The 19,856-nt window shown below is 43.3% G+C and overlaps 1 protein-coding gene across 4 annotated transcripts; it reads left to right on the top strand.

Annotated features, from left to right (window-relative positions):
- The first annotated feature begins 3,802 nt into the window (after positions 1–3,802).
- HSF2 (heat shock transcription factor 2) lies at positions 3,803–19,284 on the top strand. Of its 4 annotated transcripts, XM_040597130.1 has the most exons (14): positions 3,803–4,016; positions 7,521–7,629; positions 7,840–7,967; positions 9,361–9,485; positions 11,797–11,872; positions 12,145–12,206; positions 12,321–12,405; positions 13,289–13,458; positions 14,752–14,855; positions 14,946–15,021; positions 15,510–15,615; positions 17,189–17,242; positions 17,860–17,944; positions 18,328–19,284. In XM_040597130.1, exons 1-14 carry the CDS (start codon positions 3,882–3,884, stop codon positions 18,615–18,617), a joined length of 1,605 nt encoding a protein of 534 aa, XP_040453064.1. In that variant the 5' UTR covers positions 3,803–3,881; the 3' UTR covers positions 18,618–19,284. The 4 variants fall into 4 exon arrangements, with proteins under 4 accessions (XP_040453064.1, XP_040453061.1, XP_040453063.1 ...); XM_040597127.1 differs by having other exon boundaries at positions 14,752–15,021; XM_040597131.1 differs by lacking the exon at positions 3,803–4,016 and adding an exon at positions 4,988–5,191 and having other exon boundaries at positions 14,752–15,021.
- Positions 19,285–19,856: the final 572 nt, after the last annotated feature.

The following is a 19,856-nucleotide window of genomic DNA, read 5'->3' as shown; positions in this document are numbered from 1 at the left end:
CTGCCTATGGCAGGGTGTTGGAACTAGATGGTCTTTAAGGTCCCTTCCAACTCAAACCGATCTGTAATTCTATGATTCTTTACTACTTTATTGCCAGAACCTTCAGGTGTCATGCATTTCAGTCAGGACAAGTAGTGGTCACAAAAAGAGGAGAGTATCACCTTGAAATCTGTCACCCAACCTTTGGCTAACTTGTCATTTTTAGTTGCTTGTGTTGTATCGTGCTGCTTGTCTTAAGGAGAATCCCTAGACTGGTATCCCTTGGGCAGCTGACCTAGGCATTACTCAGGGTCTGATGTGACAGGAATTCATGCAGATTGTGCTTCAGACTTGACAAGAGCTGTAGCAACAGCCTGTAAGGAAAGCTTGGCTGTTGACCCTTGCTGTATATTCCACTATGGTGGAAGAAAATAGGAAGTGAGAGAGGATAGGTGAAGTTCATATCAGGACAGTGTTGTTACGAGGCTGCTTTGCCACCTTGTTCTACAACATAGTTACAAATACAAAGAATCCCAATCCGCAGGTTTTTTTTCACATAAAAATGGCACTATCAGTGGCCAAAGCTCCTTTAAGAGAGTATGGCGCTGCGGTGGGGCTTGATTGCTGCTCTAGTGTGAGAGGAAGAGACCAGTAGTGGTTGTGATTCTAAGCATATGTGATGTCAAATGAACAGGTAGTGATATTAACAGATATCTGGCTTTATTCTCTTGGCTTCCTGCCCAGATTTGAGGTGCTGCTGCCTGTATAGCCTCTCTGTGAAAGCTGTGAGACAGAGTGGTGGAAGTGAGATGATGTTGCTTGTTGGCAGCACTCTCTTAGTCCCCAGGCACTGTGTCTTAGCTGGAACTCCTGCCTGTGGGCGCGTACCATGGACCCCAGGGAGGGGGAACGAGGCTAGGCAGGAACAGCATCTGCTGGGGCTCGAGGGATTAGTTGAGGGATATGGGAGGAGATCTTTCTGAATTCCCAACATTTCACAATGCAGAAAAAGTCGTACTGGCGAGGGGAGGGTGCAAACTGTATTGTGAAAGATGTAAATAGCTTGACCTGTCTCAGACTTTATAATTACCGGATTTCCACAAGCTGAGTGGAGGAAGATTTTACTGCAGAGTGGAAAACGATGATTAATAGCACTGATTATGAAGATACTGGGAAGTCAGATAGCCCCAGGTTAAAGACTACAATTGCTGACTTGTAAAGTAACATAACAGGAAGCTTTATGAACATGGGCAAGATATTACCCTGTGCTCAGACCTTGTAAGATAATAAAAAAAACTAATTGAAGAGTTACTTGAGTTGCACATCACTCACACTTTATGCCAAGTATTAATTTAATAACTTCCAGTTCTTAAGCCTTAAGGCTTCAGAAAAAAAATTTTTTTTCCAAAACTGAGGTCTAGCAAGAGAGGTTAAAAGACTTCTCTCAACTATAAGATGTTGTAAATCAAGTTATACATTAGTCTTTCTCACCAAGATGATGTTCCATCTACTAGTGAAGTGTAAAAAAGTGCATGGTTTTACTTCTGTCTGAGCAAAAGATACTGGAATAGCATCTTAACTTTTTGAAATAATTCAACATTTACAAGCACAATTTGAAATATTGTCCAACAGTTCTGCAAATCAATTCCTACTTTCAAATATATGTTGTGAACAAAAAAAAAAAGTAAAATAAAAAATATTGTGTCCAGATTAAATCACAACCATGTTCTCTCTGCTTATCTAGCATTTGTAGCTAGATAAATGGAACCTGGTAGGGTGAAAAATTACTTGGATAATTGCAGTAAACTTGTGCTTAAATTTAAAAATCATTCTTTTAAGTTTTATCATTCCAAATACTGACCCTGAAAAGCTAAGCCATAAACTTAGTAACTGTGACGACTTCTCTGAGGAATGATCTGGTGAATGCCAGTCAGTGAGTTTGTTACACGCTGTTGTAGCCTGCTAACGCTGCTAGAAAAGAGAAGCTGTGTGATACAAAGATTGAAATGGAAATACTTATTTTCCTACAGGCTATTAGGCTAAAGGTTCTCAGTCTTTTTTTTCCTGTGCCGTTGTACTTTATTCTCACTGCAAACTGAAGCAGATAAAGTTGACCTTGATTATTTGAGACTTTTTTGAGAAGTCTCCACAAAATAAACCATCAGTAACACTGTCAGTTGATGGGAGTTTGTTATGAAAATACTATTTTTATTTACATAGAACAGTTTTGTATATTATTTGCAGTTCATCTTGTGATTAAGTTTTGTAAAATACTTGGTAGGGTATGGAAATAAATTAATTAATTTTAGTATTCATTAAGCTATTTTCCTGGAGGTAACCTTTTGATTTAAATAGGTTTCTTTTCAGAGTCTCTGTAGCCAGTAGGTCTGAAGTCTAAACACAACATGCCTTGGAGAGGGGTCTCCTAAGGAACTGCCCAACTTTTTATCTAGTTAGCGTAGATGTTTCTGTTGTGCATATGCTAATATTGCTGTTGCTTTATGTTCTTTTTCTTAGATCTTGTATCTAATGATCTAATATGCTATGTGTGCCCATGTTTTTTGGCTGACTACTCTATTTCTTAAGCTTTCTACTAGATCTTTCTGAAAACAAGGGATTGGGTAGTCTTTAAAAAGACACGTTCTCTGCACCTGTAAGTTGCTGCTGAGACCTTGCCAACCTGTTCTGCTGCCCCCTTGGATCCCAGGCACAGGAGAGATCAGACTGCTGAGAGAGAACTGGCAGAAGTGACTCTTTCAACTAGTTTTGGAAAAACTGAAACTGAGGAACTTGAAAGTGAGATTTTTTTTTTTATTTTATTATTACAACTATGAAAAAGCTTGAGGATGGTAGATGAGTAGTCTCCTGTTACGCCTACATTGGCAAGTAACTTGCCAAAATGGAAGTCATTTAGTAGGTTGAAGGGGACGGTGCTGTGGCTTTGTGTTTTGGTGGTCCTTCAGCTCTGGACATGCTCTCCACTACATAGAATCGTAGAATTGTTTAGGTTGGAAAAGACCTTTAAGAAGATTGAGTCCAACCATTAACCTAGGGCTGCCAAGGCCACCACTAAACCATGTTCCTGAGCACCACATTTATGCCTTTTTTTAAATATCTCCAGGGGTGGTGAGTCTACCACTTCCCTGGGCACCGTTTGGGTTTGGTACTTTCTGAAGGGAAGGGACTGACTGAGTGATCTTTCTTCAGCTGAGGGATTCCACAAGGAACCAATACTCTCCTTGACATTTTACACAGCTGATATTAACACACGGTGTTTAGTGCTGCTGTGTGTGTAGTGTGGGCCACGGGGCAGGGAGATGACTGGTGGGCATCTCGGCAGATGCCGTTACAGCTGCTGCCGGCCTCTGCATGCCCTCAGCCACGGCCCTGATGCGGCGGTGCCCAGCCCCCGCCGTGCCCTGCGTGCCCTCGGTGAGGCCCGAGGAAGGCCCTTCCCAGCCCCCGGGGCCGCGGCGAGCTCCCGGGGCCGCGCCGCCTCGCTCCACGGCTCCTCAGCCGCCGCCACCGGCCCGCGGCCCCAGCGGGAGCGGGTGCCCCGCCCACAGCGTGACCCCGCCCCCGAGGTAGAGGCGCGTCCCCATTGGCCCTGGTCCCTCCACCCGCTTCAGGCCTGCCCCGCCCCTGCCGCGTGCCGGGAGGGCGGCCGGGCCCGCGCTGTTGTGACACGTGAGGGCGGCGCACGTGCTGCCGTTATGTAAAGCGCAGGGGGACGGGGCGGGGAGGCGGCTGTCCGGCGCGCACGCGCACGTGCGGCGGGCCGCTGCGCATGCGGGGGGCGCCCGGTGCGCAGGCGCGCGCGAGGAGGGGCGGGGGAAGGCCGGGCTGGCTCTCCTCCCCCGGCGCCCCTCCCCCGGCCAGACGGCGGAGGCTCCCGAGCGACAATGAAGCAGCAGCAGCCGCAGCCGCCCCAGCCCCAGCCGCCGCCCTCCGCCGGGGCGGGGGTCCCGGCCTTCCTCAGCAAGCTGTGGGCGCTGGTGGGCGAGGCCCCCAGCAACCAGCTCATCACCTGGAGCCAGGTGCGGCACGCGGCGGCTGCCCGCCCCGCCCGCGTGCGCGGGGCGCCGGGGGGTGCCCCCCCCACACACACACACACACGCACCCTCGGCGGTGCCGGACGGTCCCTCCCGCCGCGCCCGGGGCCTCCAGGGCAGGGCCTGCCGGGGCGGGGGCTGCGCGGCGGGCGGGGAGCGGCGGGCCTCGGCGCGCGGGGAGCGCGCGGAAAAACCGGGCACGCCCGTTTGGCCTGGTCGAGCGCCCCTCGGCCGACGTGGGGGAGATCCCCCCGCCTTGGCCGCCCCCCCCCCCCCCGCCGGGCCGCCGCAGTTCTCCCGGGCCGGGCGGGGCTGCTGTGGGGAGGCCGGTTGGCCTCGGTGGCCCTCGGCCGCTGCCTGTCCTCTGGCCGCGGGTACCTGGGGAGGACGAGCGGCGGTGCCAGCCGCGGGGCGCGTCCCCTGCCGCTCCCGGGGTGTCGATTGCGGCGGGGGCTGCTTGCCGGCCCGGCTGAGCAGCCTGAGGGCTCCCGCGGGAGCCCCGAGCCCCCGGGGGAGGTCAGGGATCCGGGGGCGGCCGGGGTTTGCGGGGCGCGGACGCGCAGCTTTCATTAAGCCGTACTACGGGAAGCGCAGATGCGCGGTGGGATTTTCCCCCGCGGGTCGGCGGGCTCGTAAACATCAGGGCTCGCCCTTGGCGAGCCGGGGGCTGTGCGACAGCAGCCTGCTCCAGGCTGAAAGCAGATGGGGAGTCGGGGCGTCCGCGTCGCCTGCGCTCGAAACGCGCCGGGCGGCTGCCCCGGCCGCACCGCACCGAGCGGCTGGCGGCGGCGCTTCCGTGGGGCCCCGGGCCGGCCGTCAGCCCGCAGGGGCCGGCGGGGAGCGGCCGCGCGCCTTGGCGAGCGGGCGGCCACGTGGGGCGACAACTGTTGCGGTGGGGAGGGGGTGGCCGGGCCGGGCGGGCACCCTCCGGGCCGCGCTCGGTGGGGGGTGCGGGCCTCGCTCGCGAGGCAGCCACTTGGGGCCCCATCAGCAACGACTGCGGGGGGACGGGTGTCGCCTCTGAGCATCGCAGGCACTGAAGCCCCTGTCCTGAACTGCAGGGTACGCATCTGCAGTGATTGTTTTGTTAAAAAATGAAAAGCCTGAGCTGGGTGGCCTTCCGTCCTGAATCATTTCTGTTCGCATCCAGGCTGTTGTAGGTGAGAAAGAAGCATTATCAGAGCAGAGTTTACAGGTATCTTAACATATTGGAAGGCAGGAAGCATCCACTTTCATACAGTGTAATGAGTTTGCTGCAGTAGCATCATTAACTCGTAATAAATGCTAAGCAGATCTTTTTAGTAACAGCTTGTTTTCTCTATATTGTAGATGTTTTTAAAATAATTTATATAAAAAGTCCTGTTCTCAGACTGTATCAGTATTTCCAAGTAACGTTGAGACGGCAGGTCTCAGCTGAATTTATTTTAAACACTCAAGCAGTGATAAAATGTCACCTTAAGCATTTTATTGAGAATGAGATACAGTAGCTTCAGCCGAAACTTCCTGAAGAAGGAGGCAGATAGACTTGGTAGATTAGAGAAGCTCTTCCTCCTAATTTTCTTTCTGGAAGAGAGATGCTAAGGACTGTATGAAGATTCAGATGTTGTCTAGCTTAAGAAGTGCTATTTTTGCCACCTTGCACTCTTATTGGAGACTTTACAAATCCACTGTTTTATCTCAACTACACACATCAAGGCTATTAGGTATCCTTGTGTTATTTTCTTAATTAAAAATAAATACCAATTGTTTTATATTCTGCAAGGCTGAAGGAAGATGCAATAATCACAGTTGATGTTATTGTCATCCAGCAGATTTTTTGGTGGGGAGATATTTGGATCACTTGGTACACAAGTGGTGACATCTTTTAAAAATATGCTATGTCAGTATTGTGGGGTGCAAAAAGTATACCAAACGTATCAGGGAAGGAAGAGTACGGTTACCATAATATTTCACTTTCCTCCCATACGAAGCCATATCCTTAACACTGTAAGGATAAACGCCATCTGAAACCGAACAGCCAGATTTTGTCTCCTTGTATAGCTATCCCTGCCACAAATACGTGTTGTCCATGAAAACATGTAGAAGGAGTACCAAATGAAGTACTTGGAAGATGGCTGTACGCTGCAGTCAGTAACACTAGAACTTGAAGGTATTTAGGTGGTAATGCTTCAGTGACTGCAAGTCTTAATGTCTTATGTAAAAAGTCTTAATGTTGGTACAGATTTGCTGTAAACAACTGATGGGGCAACAGGAGCTAGTAGATGTGTTTCCCAGATTTTTCTGTGCTAGGTCTTTCTAGGCTTGCTGCATGAAAGCTGTCTGTTGGTGTCACAGGTCACTGTAGTGCTGCTTGTTCGAGTACCTTCAGATGGGGGGGTCGTTAATGCATGGGCTAAAACGGTCTGTACCTGTCCTTCCTTTTGTTTCCCCTTTCCCTTCCACTGACTGTTTCTCAGGAGGAGACAGGTAGGTATTACTGCGGAGTTCTTGTCTTCCTGCTCTCCTCTTGGTCTTAAGCTTCTAACTCATCCCGTGGTAAGCCGTTTATAAATTTTGTTTCATGGCGATCCTTGCTGGTTTGTCAGAAACAAGCTCTTGGGCAGGCATCTTACATGGTCTCATGGTTGATTCTTTATAATCTTCTTGGGACCGTAGAACTGCTGGCATTTGGGGGTAAGAAACAAATGTGACTTGTTGAACTAAAGGGCTTCTAAGAAGATGCAGTGTTAGTGTTGATGTATGTTGAAGATGACAGGCTTCTCATTAAATGCAGGGCGAGAGTGCTGTGGATATACAGAGGAAACCTGAACCATTATTAAATAGCTAATTTGGAGTCTTCCAGTTATTTGTCCTTTAGTTAATGGAGCACAGTCATTGAAGAACAAATGGCTGAGCCTTCTATTTTAGTCAGAGCCTGTGGATGAAATAAAAGATCAGTCGTCCCTCACAACTGGCATCCCAGGAGTAGGCGGATGTTGCTTTGGGTGGTTACCTTTTTGGTAACCCCAGAACCCAGTGGACACCCTCAGCTCTTTGACAGCTCCCTCTGCTCTACAAATTCTATCAAACTGTGCTTCTATACTGAAAAGCAGAAGGGGCTTTAAGCTAGTGGTTGGTGGTTTTTCCTTGCACAGTCTCTTTGTTAGATTCCTTCCTAAGACTGTGAAGCTACATGCAAAATTGATAGTGTTGTCCTGCAGTGAAACTGTGGTAACTATTGGTAAACAATTAATTAATCTTCTTGAGGAAGCAATGTGTAATAACAGAGATGTTCCCCTTCAGATATGGATAGCGATGTAAACTGGTAATACCCTGTTGCTTTGCAACTGCAGAGTTTATACACTTTTTGTTGTGGAAAATTGTAGGCAAGCAGATCAGTTACGTACTGCATGCACAAAGGAAACATTCCTATCTGATGATTAATTCTAAAAGTCCAGCATGTTTTCTGCAATGGTCTTTAAGTAGCTTAACGTGTCTCTCTCATTTTAGAATGGCCAGAGTTTCTTGGTGTTGGATGAACAGAGATTCGCAAAAGAGATTCTTCCCAAGTACTTCAAGCACAACAACATGGCAAGCTTTGTCAGACAGTTAAACATGTGTAAGTTCTTGGGGGTTTTGCTTTCTAGCATAGTTGTAGATCCTGTACATGTTTAGTTGTAGACAGTTTCCTTTGAGCAGTGGCCACTGAGATACTGTCACAGCCTCAAAACAGGTAACAGGATAGTTGGGACAGCATAGTTTGAATTTCTTCATGTGGGTTTTAAGAGGTTGTTGTTGTTGGTTTTTTTTCCTTTGTCTTTTTTTAAAGATGGCTTCCGTAAAGTTGTCCATGTTGATTCTGGGATTGTCAAACTGGAGCGAGATGGTCCAGTAGAGTTTCAGCACCCATATTTTAAGCAGGGCCGGGAGGACTTGTTGGAACACATTAAAAGGAAGGTTAGTGAAAACTCAGTATGTGGAAAACCTGTACGAGTAAGTACAAATCAGTAGCAAAGTTCATGTAAAATTTAATTGCAGGATTGTGACTGCAAGTAAGTTTGGAGTTAGGAGAAGCAAACCGCACTGCTGACATATTTATCTTGACTTGTTTGAAGATATTTTGGGGGATTTGATTAGGTTCCTTCGCCGAACCTTCTTTGCTGTCATTATAGTAAGTTTTACAGGTGGCAAAAATGAGCGAGTTATGCAAATATGACATTTTGCAAATGGGTATTAGAAGAAGTGCAGAGCATGCTTTGACTATACCATCCATAATATAACAATCTGCTTGTTTATATAGCTTGTTTCAGAACAAAGCTACTGTAAGCATTAAACTTTTCACCAAAGAGAATGGGGGAAACCTATAAACATGTTTGTTATGCTTCTAAATGTGATTCTGAAATGTGCTCTACTGTTTTGGTAAGTCAGGTGAATATAGATACCAAATAGAAATCTGGCAAGTTAAACTGTAGTGAAAGGGTATCATGGTTTAACCCCAGCTGGCAACTAAGTACCACCCAGCCACTTGCTCATCCCCCCTGTCAGGATGGGGGAAAGAGTTGGAAGACTAAAAGTGAGAAAACTCATGGGTTGAGATAGACAGTTTAATAGGTAAAGCAAAAGCCGTACACACAAGCAAAGCAAAACAAGGAATTCATTCCCCCCTCCTCATTGGCAGGCAGGTGTCCAGCCATCCCCAGGAAGGCAGAGCTCCATAATGCCTAACAGTTACTTGGGAAGACAAACGCTATCACTCTGAATGTCTGCCCCTTCCTTCTTCCCTCAGCTTTATACACTGAGCATGACATCATATGGTATGGAATATCCCTTGGGTCAGCTGTCCCGGCTGTGTCCTCTCCCAGCTTCTTGTGCACCCCATGCCTTCTTGCTGGTGGGTTGGGTGAGAAGCAGAAAAGTCCTTGGGTCTGTGTAAGCAGGGCTCAGCAATAACAAAAACATCCCTGTGTTATCAACATTCTTTTCAACACAAATCTAAAACACAGCCCTATACCAGCTACCATGAAGAAAATTAACTCTGTCCCAGCCAAAACCAGAACAAAGGGATATACTTACTAGCACTGGGTTGTTGTGAAAACATTATGATGAAGTAGAGCACTTCAGAGAATGCCTGAAAAATCTGAATGTACACGAATTTTTGTAACAACTGAAGCTAATGTGGCGACAGCTGTAAGAAGGAGTTTCTGTGGGTTTTTATTTGATGCTTTGTTTATTATTAACTTAAATGCATAGTTTATCAACGCTAGAAAGAAATATACCTGATTACCAAAAGAAAATAATAGTTAACAATGGGTAAAGGAAGGTGTTGTTTCTGGATTCTAATCTTTTAAAGGTTTCTTCTTCGAGACCTGAAGAAAACAAGATACGTCAGGAAGATCTCTCCAAAATAATAAGCAGTGCTCAAAAGGTGCAAATTAAACAAGAGACTATCGAATCTCGGTTATCTGCTTTGAAGAGGTAAGTTGCTCCATCTGCAACTGATACCTGAAATTGAGTAATTCTGATAATCAGTATCAGCAAAGACCTAATTGTAGGTGTATCTCAATTTCTTACTGCCCAACTTTAAATATTGCTTTAGGAAACAAATTTCAATTAAAAAATTGCATCAGAAATTGAATATTCTGATATGGCTGAAAGTAATAGGCAGTGTCAGTGTTTGAAGAACTGTCTAGTAGTGTGCAATTAAATAATACCGTTAATAATAGTTCTGTAATGCTGCTGAAGCTGAATATTCAGCTTGGCTCTTAGCGTAAAGTATGGTGGTTTACATCTTCAATTTGAAATAGTTACTGTGTTTAGTTTGAGGCAGTTTGGTTTATGCAAATTACTTACAATACTTTCCTAACTACAGTTAATGTCTTTGCTCATTGCTTTTTATTTCCCTGTTGTTTTAATTCCTCCACTGCTAAAAATTGCAGAAGAGTTAATGCCTGTGAAAATCTGTTTAAAAATCTAATTTGGAAGTTCATTAGTTACCTTGGCAACAGGGGTACAGAAGCTGAAATGCAAATGTAAATAGAGTATTTTTAGAATTGCCTTATTACCTATTTAGTAATTAAAGTTTATTCTCAGCAGTGAGAGAGGTGGGTGTCGCAAATTTCTTAATCCTTTGGAGTATGTAGATACAGGCAAGGTATATGAGCATATGCTCATGCACTGTAAGTCCCAGCACCTCAACAGTAACTCTGTCTCAGGACTCCTTAACTTACGTTGAGAATTATTGAGAATAAATTATTGTGTACCTCTGTGGCAGAGGTCACTGATTAGTTCAAGTTCTAAAAAGTAAACGCTGTCATTTCTCGTCTTCAGTTCTAATTACTTGAGTGGTAGAAGATTCAGAGGAAAAGTTACATTGTCTAAGAACAGTCTTTATTAGAATCTGGCCAGTCCGGAGTAAAAATGTTCATACTCATTCTTTTCAAATCATAGATAAGTTTGGGTTGGAAGGAACCCCAGAAGGCCATCAGGTCTTCCAGAGCAGGGCTCACTGGCTGAAATGATGTCCAATTGCTAATGACCTGACAGTTTGTAGAAACGAGAAGATAGAATGGTTGGTCTTTTGACATTCATATTGTTGTCTCATCAGTTTAAAGTGATTGTGGTAGAAACTGGAGCTAGATCAGAAGACCTAGTCCTACAAAACATGTTAATAAACCTAGTGAGAAAGTGGAGAAAGTTCAGAATCACTGACCTCAGTTGTTAAATTTGTGATGTAACTGTACTCATAAATTGTATGTTGGACATAGGAGTAGTTGAAGCAGTAAGTAATAAGCTTCATCACGCTGCATATAAACAACCATTTCTGAAAACTTAGCTTAAAGTTTCTTAAAAACCCAAACACCAGCAGAGAGATTTTCCTCCTTTTTTTGGCATATATGTGTTGAAAGCTAAACTGTAAAAGAGAGGAGGGTGGTATGTTGTCTTCCCTTATTCAGGGAAGATTTCAGCAGTCATTATCTGCCTCTCAGCATGCTTTATGCTGTTGGAAACAACAGGGTTCATGGATACGATGGCAAGGGCTGCTTTACAGCAGTTTTTGTACTGCTGCAGTAACTGGACTCCTGTGAGTACTGGAACAACCAGTGTTTATAAAATGGCATGCTATCTCTGCTGTGCTGCTATTATTTTTTAGCATCCAACATGCCCCTTTACTGGAGCTAATAGAGGCAGCTATTAGAATGACCTACAGCTGCATGCATGACTTCAGAGCTTGTTCTGTGAAGATTCTTTCAAGGTGGATATACAGTTGCTGACAGGTGGCTTGCATCTAGCGAGAAGTGTGTGAGGGAGGTGGGACAGGCTTGATACAGATCAATAACTTTTTTTATGGTGGCAAGAGGAAACTGCATTCTTATGCCATTTGGTCATTTGCTGCTGCCAGAAACCAGTTGTATGCTTGATTATTATTTCTTGATTATTATTTTTTTAATTCCTTAGGATTTAATTACTAGAAGGGAGAGGAGAAAATAACTTTGTTACAGGAAAGGAAACAAAGTAGTTAATTTTTAAATGCTGTATGATAAATACTGGAAAATCTGGGTTATTTTTTTTTTTAAGGAGGCTGGAAATTCTCTGCAGGCTATTTGTTGTGTTTGGGTCTTGTAATTATTTGCCAAGGCTGCTGCCTGTGTGACTTTCCCCCTCCCTCCCCATCTAAAAACACATTCCAAGAGCTTTAGTGAAGCCAAGTAATCTTTATCAAAAGTTATTAATGTAAATACATTAAAACTTAGTTTTAGTTTGACTTTTAAATCTTCATTTTCAACAGAGAGAATGAATCCCTTTGGAGAGAAGTGGCAGAACTGAGAGCAAAACACTTGCAACAGCAGCAGGTTATTCGGAAGGTAAGGCTTCATTTGAGTGTCATATGTGAATGAGTGAGGGAGTGCTTCTGAACTAGGAATACTGTGCCTTGTCTTCTGCTTATGTAGTGAAATAAACTGAATGTTTGTTGCACAAAGATTTATTCACCATACACCACTCTCTTGTTTCTATTAAAGAGACATTTCACTACAAGAAAAAGAGCGAGGGCAAAGCTACCTATGAGATGTCTTGGTACTCTGAGAGAAACCATTACAGAGTAGGGTGATTAACAGTAGTGTTCTTTCCCTTACAGATTGTACAGTTTATTGTTACCTTGGTGCAGAATAACCAACTAGTGAGCCTAAAACGCAAGAGGTAAATATGGGCTTGAAAACTTGCTGTCCGGTCAGTATACTGACATGTTTTCCTGACTAAAACCAAAGACTCACGTTTTAAGATGGCTTTCTTCCTTTACTCTTTCTGATTTAGGCCTTTACTTCTGAACACTAATGGGCCTACAAAGTCAAATGTATTTCAGCAGATTGTGAAAGAACCAGCTGACAGTAACCACCATGTAAGTTTTCTTTTATATGTACTCTTTGTTTATGATGAAGGAAGTTGGGGGCGGGCAGGACAGAGGGGTCAGACAGATCGAGCAGATGGTCTTACAGGGAATAAAACATAGCTGTGCACTGAGAGCTGTCAACTTTGAGAAGTGATATGCCACGTGTTCCCTTCAGAAGCCAAGTGTGTTGATAATCACCATTCACTTTTCAATATAAGCATGTATAAGCCAGTTACTTGTGTATAAAATACAGCTTGATGTGATTCTACTGAAAGTAGTTTGCTTTTAATATTAGTGCTGTTAGAAATAGCACATGTATGTTGTGTTGTTATCTCTGGGAGTTAGGCGCCCCTAGCCCTGTACAAGGACAAGGATCCAGCACGTTGCTCTGCAAGGCAGCATTTAACCCAGCAAAACCATGTCAAGTTCCTGTGCCATTTGCATGTGTCACACCACTGAAAGTTATCTTCTGCTGTCCAAATAATGGTGGGGAAAGCATTAGAATGAGTGCTGTAGCACAGTACTAGAATTAATAGCTTTATAACAAAGTACTATACAAAGGGCAGTCGCTCTTTTAATATTTATAGCTCTTGTGTAGTCCTGGTGTCACAGCTTTTTTGTTGTTTTTGCTGACAGTGCTAGTGTATTTTTATTTCTGTGCTGTAGTATTTGCCAAACATTTTTTTTCTGTAGCTGCTACTATCCAGCTTGAGCATTTATTTGTAAATTTTTTCTACTAAATGTAGATAGATATAAACAGCTTGTGATCTCTAAGGTGTAGGAAAGCTCTTACACCTCTTTAGAATTGAAGCATTATAAGGTACAATGGTAACTGTCAGAATGTTGAAGCTCATTGTCCTTCTGTCCCCTGACTTTTCAAAATAATTCTCAGGTACCGCTCAACAGAAATGAGGGCTTAAAACAAAGGGAACAGATTTCAGATGACATCATTATTTATGATGTCACTGAGGATGTGGGTGATGAAGAAAATCCCATGGGTGATGAAGAAAATCTTCCCATTACACCAGAAGCAAATGAAGATACCACTTCGGATTCTTCCAAGTAAGAAGTCTCTAGAAGCGTATATAGATAATTGGCTTTCAAGTGTTGTATAATACGCAGTAATTCAGATGTGTTAGATAACTTTTTTTTAATGAGGTGGTCAGAATTATTCAGTAGTCCTGCACTTATAGAAGCTTCATCTGTGATTTCATACTAGGTTCTGATTTATTGATGTCTGGATTTGTTCCAAATAGTTAATTGGCTGTCAAGAGTTTTTAACGTGTGGAGGATAGAGATTAGTGAGAAGCATATGAACTGTTACTGCAGTCTTGGTAAAAATACTACGTGTCCAAAGACAACGTGGGTGATGATGTCTTAGTTTTGGTTATAGTATAGACAGGAATGACTTCCCTTAATTTTAGATTTTTATGGAGAATAATTTGCATGTGTCAGGTGTTGGTTTGGTCTTTGAACTTCATGAAGCCAGCTAATTTCAGGGGTTTTTTTTCAGTCCTAAGTGTTTGTGACTGCGTTCCTTCCTGTCTGTACGTAGTACTATAGAAGTAGTTGATCTTTCAGCTATGAGCAGTTGAAACGTGGTCCAGGGATTGAGATGCAACTCTCTTCCTGAGTTGCATTGCAATGACGGTGCCTGTATTATGTGCCAGGGAATAAAACTTATTTCTAGCTTACACTTGGAACTAGTACCATTGTTCTTGTTCAGCTGAAGTGTGGGAATGCATTCTCTGGTGGAAGAGACGAAGATAAGACTGTGATAGAGAGGGTGCTACTTAAGGGTTAAGAAAACTAGAATACGGATGAAATCAAATTATTTGAGACTCTTTCTTGGGTTTTAGGTTGCCTTCCTGGTATACATAACAATGTTAATTAACTACAGCAGTGTTGACTGAGATTATGTTATGGATACCCCAGAGTTGATTATTTTCAATAGGAAAGATGCAAAATATATATTGTCTGTCGAGTTTGATGGCTTCATATGCCTTGGTCCACTTCATACATACTTCACATTTATATGCAAGCTTTCGGTTATTCTAATGTCAAAAATTAGTTGCTCTAATGTAAAAAAAATCAGTGTTTCTGTACATTTTTAGTAGTTATTATTGTGATCTACCACAACAGTGTTTGCTAGCATTAATTGTATTGAACATTATGACACGATATCAACAGAAAATAGATATTTAGAGTATCTTGCTGTGTTTCATATTAAAAAGCAGTAGGAAGGTTTGTTTCCTTATAGCAGCTTGACTGAAGTGAGAAGTAACTAAACCTGTGGAATAGTACCAATTTAAATGAGTGTATGAAATGGTTTAATTCATTTGTCTCATATTATAGCTGTAGTCATTCTCCCGATATTGTAATTGTGGAAGATGATAACGAGGAAGAATACGCCCCTGTAATTCAAGGTGATAAAAGCACCGAATCAGTTGCTGTCCCAGGTAATGATCTGCTCAGCCCTGTCAGTGACAGTACAAGCCCGCTCATGTCAAGTGCTGTACAGCTGAATAACCAGTCAACTTTAACTGCAGAAGATCCAGTCTCAATGATGGATTCCATACTCAGTGAGAATGGAGTAATTTCACAGAATATAAATCTTCTTGGAAAGTGAGTAGCCTGGTCTTCTGTTTTTTTCAATTACTGGAACTGACTGTTTGACCGAAGTAAAAAGAACCGAATAGTAGTTTCTATTGAGAACTTACAGGTCACCTTTATTCCAGCCAGTTTCTAAAGATCCTTCTGTTTTAAGATGGGACTCTGATTTTCATCGTGAAGCAAGTGAGTCGGGGTGCATAATCTGACTGTGTTAATGTTATAGGTATCATTGTTTAAAGTGTTAGGATTTAGCTGTGTAGCTCTTACAGGTGGATGGGACTCACCACCTGGATGCAAGAATCACATCTCTGCTAGTGTCATGTCATAGTGTTATGTTGATGTGATACCTGCTTTGGAGCATCTATCTGATTTACTTGAGTTCTACTCCAAAGAGGCTAAAAGTTTTTTAGATACATGTAGTACATGTGTGTAAAGTTTAATTCTGGATTTCTCTTCCTTTTGTTAAGAGATGCAGCAATAAAATATTGTTTGTCTTCTAGAGTTGAACTTCTGGATTATCTTGACAGTATCGACTGCAGTTTAGAGGACTTCCAAGCTATGTTATCTGGACGACAGTTCAGCATAGATCCAGATCTCCTGGTCGATGTAATTGTCACTGTTTAAGTATTTTGGTAATACACTGCAGAAAATGTTTGGGTGGGTTGCTCCTGTTTAAAATGGATTTCAAACACAACAGGGTTTTTTTTTCTTTCTTTTAAAAAAGGGAAGTTACGAATTTGTGAATGTGTTTCTGAGGCACTGGTATAATTAGTGCAACACCACTGCTCAAGCAAATGCTTAAGTTTTTGATTGAAGAATGAACTGCTTCATGAAATAATGCTTGTATTTGTTGCTACATGAACTCAGGCCCCAGTTAGATGAATACTTTTCCTTTGAAATAGCCCAGCACATCATCTGTGGCCTTCTCAGTGAACTGGAGTTAAAAAGGTTCTTGGCATTTATTTTACAAGCTTCTCTGCCATTTCAGGTGATTTCTTAGGAGTACGTATATGTTCTCAATTTCTCTTTAGATTTATGTCAAGTAGAATGGTCTAGGTCAGAAGGGACCCGTGCATGGCATCTAGCCCAGCCTCCTTGCTCAAAGCAGGGCCCACTCGAAAGTCTGCTCATGTTGCTCAGGACCTTGTTGACTCAAAATCTGAAATCTGCAGAGATGGGAGATCCCACAGGCCTGTTCCAGTGCTTGACTCTTCTTTGTGAAGTATTTCCTTATGTCAGTCAGTTTTCCCTGCTGCAGCTTGTAGTTCTTGCCTCTTGTCCTCTGTCCACCTGTGTGGAGTTTGTCTTCTGTGTAACACCTCTTCAGAAGCCCTGGAAGAGTGCAGGTATCCCCCCTTGCCTGCTCTCTCCAGACAAGATCAGCCAGGCTCCCTCAGCCTCTTGTATGTCATAACCTCCAAATGTCTGTGGCCCTCTGGATGCCCTCTAGTTGGAAAACTCTTGTACTGGGAAGCCTAAAACTGGACACTCTTCCAACAAGTGCCCTCAGGTGCTGTGCAGAGAGAAGTAACTGCTTCCAGTGACCTGGCTGTGCTTTGCCTGTAGCAGAGCATGCCTCCCTGCAGCAAGGCTGTGCTGCTGGCTCATGGTAGGGTGCTGTCTACCACAACTCCCAGGTCCCCTCTCAGGAGCTGCTCCTTGTCTGTTTGTTCCCAAACCTGGGCCACTGCATGGGCTTACTGTGTCCTGAATGAGTCTGGCGGCTGACCCCAATGGAGTGCCTGCTGGCCCCTCTCGCACTTTGCTGAAATTCCTCTTAACAGCAGCTCTGCTCTCCCACGGATGGAGGACGCCTTCCAGTTTGGTGTCACTTGCGAACTTGGTCAGGGTGTGTTCTTCCTTACTATTCACAGAATTCTCCACGCAGCAACATAGGAAGGAGTTGGTATTTTAAGACTGCAGCAAACCATGTTAATCTAAGGTAGATGCAATATAGTAGTTACCTTTGTGACTGAGGTTTGCAGAATTCCAAACCATTGCACTCCAAAGCTAGGTTTTCTTCACAAAAGCCGTAACTACCTGTAAATAAACCCTAATCCTGATAGAGCCTGAAAACATTAAGTACAAGTATTACTCTCACACATTCAGATGTGATGTTCTTGTATTCTTAATGGCAACATCAAGGTACCTAAAACTTGATGTGTTTTGTCTTATTCAGCTTTTTACAAGCTCCGTGCAGATGAATCCCACAGATCATATCACTAATACCAAAGTAAGTCTTAAATCCATTGCTCAATGTACACAGTACTGTGAGATGCAACCTTTATTCATCTTTTACTGTTTTCTTTGCTGGTATAATATCACTTTTGTCATGCTCTGGCTTTCAAGACTTCCATGAGAATAGGAAGGCTGCAGCTGAATTCGTTCTGTTTGTTAGGTTTTAAATAAAAAAGGGAAAAGCACACTAATTAATAATGTTCTTTAAAACTCGTATTACCTTGAGGCCAGTACCCCTGCATTGTACCAGTCCCTTGACTTCTGTATCTTCTAAGATTTTAACAGTTGCAAACATGTAGACACTTGGCCAGAATGGTTTCATCTGTGTTGTCTGGTGGGAAAAGAAACACAAGAATAAGCAGTAAAGCAAAGATCTAGCTCCTTTGAGTTTGTCCTACTCATTTATGAGCATTAGTTTTGGTTCTTGCCTGAGTGAGCCTGTGTTCCCATTTCATGTTTTCTCTGCCAGGGTCTGTTAGTATAGGTTACTGACACCACTGCATCCCTGCTCAAGTGAAAACTTGACTTTTTTAATAGTTGGTCAGCTGTTTTCTAGTGGCCTTGGAAAATTGCTTTTAAACATGTGGTTTAAGATTCTGCTTTCGTTATCAGATGGAGGCAAAGGGAATAGAAACCACCAAGAATAATGCTGGTGCAGCGGCTTCACAGGAAACACAAGTTTCTAGGCCCAAATCAGGTTAGTTGTGTTTTGTTGAAACAGTTTTAACAGTTGAACAAGCATTGTTCTAAAAGCCATCTTGGTTTTTTGGTCTTTGTCTGGTTTTGTGTCATGCTGATAAGTGAATAACCAAAACAAAATACTTACTATATTTGCTTTTTAGGCTTTTGGCACTGCACAAAGTGCAGAGAAACTGATACTTTTGCAGGAGAATTTGAAAACAAATAGTGTTATACATGGATGTAACAATTCTTTTAATCACTCACTGAAAACAAACATGTAAAATGTTTTCTGTTAATTATTCTTCAGATAAATTCTGTGGGTTGGATTTTGGTTTTTTCCTTCTGCACATGAAAAGGCATATGAACTGATAATGGTTTTGGAATTTTTTTCCCCCTTAGATAAGCAGCTCATACAGTACACTGCGTTTCCACTCCTTGCATTCCTCGATGGGAACCCAGGCTCCGCTGTGGAGAGCGGGAGCTCCGCAGCTGAAACTCCTTCCTGTGTCGACAAACCCCTGGAAGTGGACGAGCTCCTGGAGAGCAGCCTCGATCCTGAGCCCACCCAGAGCAAACTGGTGCGGCTGGAGCCACTGACGGAGGCAGAAGCAAGCGAGGCCACACTGTTCTATCTATGTGAACTTGCACCGGCACCCATGGACACAGACATGCCGTTCTTGGATAACTAACGTAATGGGGACTCTGTATATAGTCACGAAGATGAACTATTTATTTAGAATATTGTTTGGTATATTGAGTTTTTTGTAAATCACTGTTTTATGTAACCAGGTAACATGGAATCTAAAATACCTTTCCAATGTTACTTCCTACAAGCAATTGTTTAACGGCACAGTCAGACAAGCTGTTGGGCACGGTTGGCAATACCAAGTTAGACTGTTACTGTACTGCTGTGAAATACTTGGTATTATACATATCGCTAAATACCCCAGGTAACTGAACACTTGTTAATAGTAAGCTTTGATTTATGATTTGTTATACTTCTGGTCTTACATATGATGACGTAAACTAGTAGTGTATGGTTAGGGAGCACCAACTTTCTGTATCTTGGGTTTTTTCTATTTTTTACAAAATTTTGTTTAACAAACACGAGGCTTTTTTTGGGGTGGGGGGACAACCAGGACCTGATGTAGGCTTTTTTTTTCCCTGCTTGAACTGGGAACAAAGTGCCTGTACCTTGCTGAATCTTGGTTCTGCCTTACTTTCACTTCAGTGGAAGTGCTCACACATAGCACAAACTGGGGAACAGTTCCTTACAGCCACCCTGCCCCTCGACTGCATGAGTACTTTTTAACTTGGACCATCTACTCTGTTAAAATAAATGTTACTTAAGTGTGATACTTGTTAAGAGTTGTCTCTTATTCTATGTGGCAGGTGGTACTGGTTTAACAGCCTGTGTTTTTCATGCCTTAGGGACTGTGCAGTGTTTACAGGAAAACAGTTTAGTTGACTTCAGGGAGTGTGTGGCTCCAGTGGTTTGTCAGCTGGCTAATGTAGCATGCTGCATTCTCATTTAGCAGTACACAGGAGTGATTTCTTCTTGATTTTCTTACTGAAGACTCCAGCAGAGCCCTGTAGCTTCCCTTCCAGTGGAAGAGCTTTACCCTTGCTCAAAGTTGTACTTCCATGTTTACTCAAGTGACCTTACAGTAGTTTGTATTACACAGCTGAATCACAGAGGGGTTACAACACCACTGGATGAAGGTGCAGTTGACATACTTTTAACTATACCTTACCCCAGGCTCCTAATTTACTATAAACAGTAGGTTAAACTGTAACTGACGGTAGGTGTTCTTCCCTTTTTGCTCTCAAACCTGTGGATAGGGAGTTTTGAGAAGCTCTAGTGAGATGTTCCCATGAAGGGAGGAACTGCATTTTAGTAACTTCATACATGCAACAGGAAGAACACC

This window comes from Falco naumanni, chromosome 6 (assembly GCF_017639655.2).
Source record: "Falco naumanni isolate bFalNau1 chromosome 6, bFalNau1.pat, whole genome shotgun sequence".
Taxonomy (NCBI): domain Eukaryota; kingdom Metazoa; phylum Chordata; class Aves; order Falconiformes; family Falconidae; genus Falco; species Falco naumanni.
Note: the sequence above shows the minus strand (reverse complement) of the source record. Positions and strands in the feature narration are given on the sequence as shown.

Excerpts from the sequence above, each read along its gene's own strand:
- HSF2 (XM_040597127.1), top strand. The coding sequence starts at position 3,882 with ATGAAGCAGCAGCAGCCGCAGCCGCCCCAGCCCCAGCCGCCGCCCTCC. Across the intron at positions 12,406-13,288 it reads CAGCTGACAGTAACCACCAT|GTACCGCTCAACAGAAATGA; the intron begins GTAAGTTTTCTT and ends AATAATTCTCAG. Across the intron at positions 17,945-18,327 it reads AGTTTCTAGGCCCAAATCAG|ATAAGCAGCTCATACAGTAC; the intron begins GTTAGTTGTGTT and ends TTTCCCCCTTAG.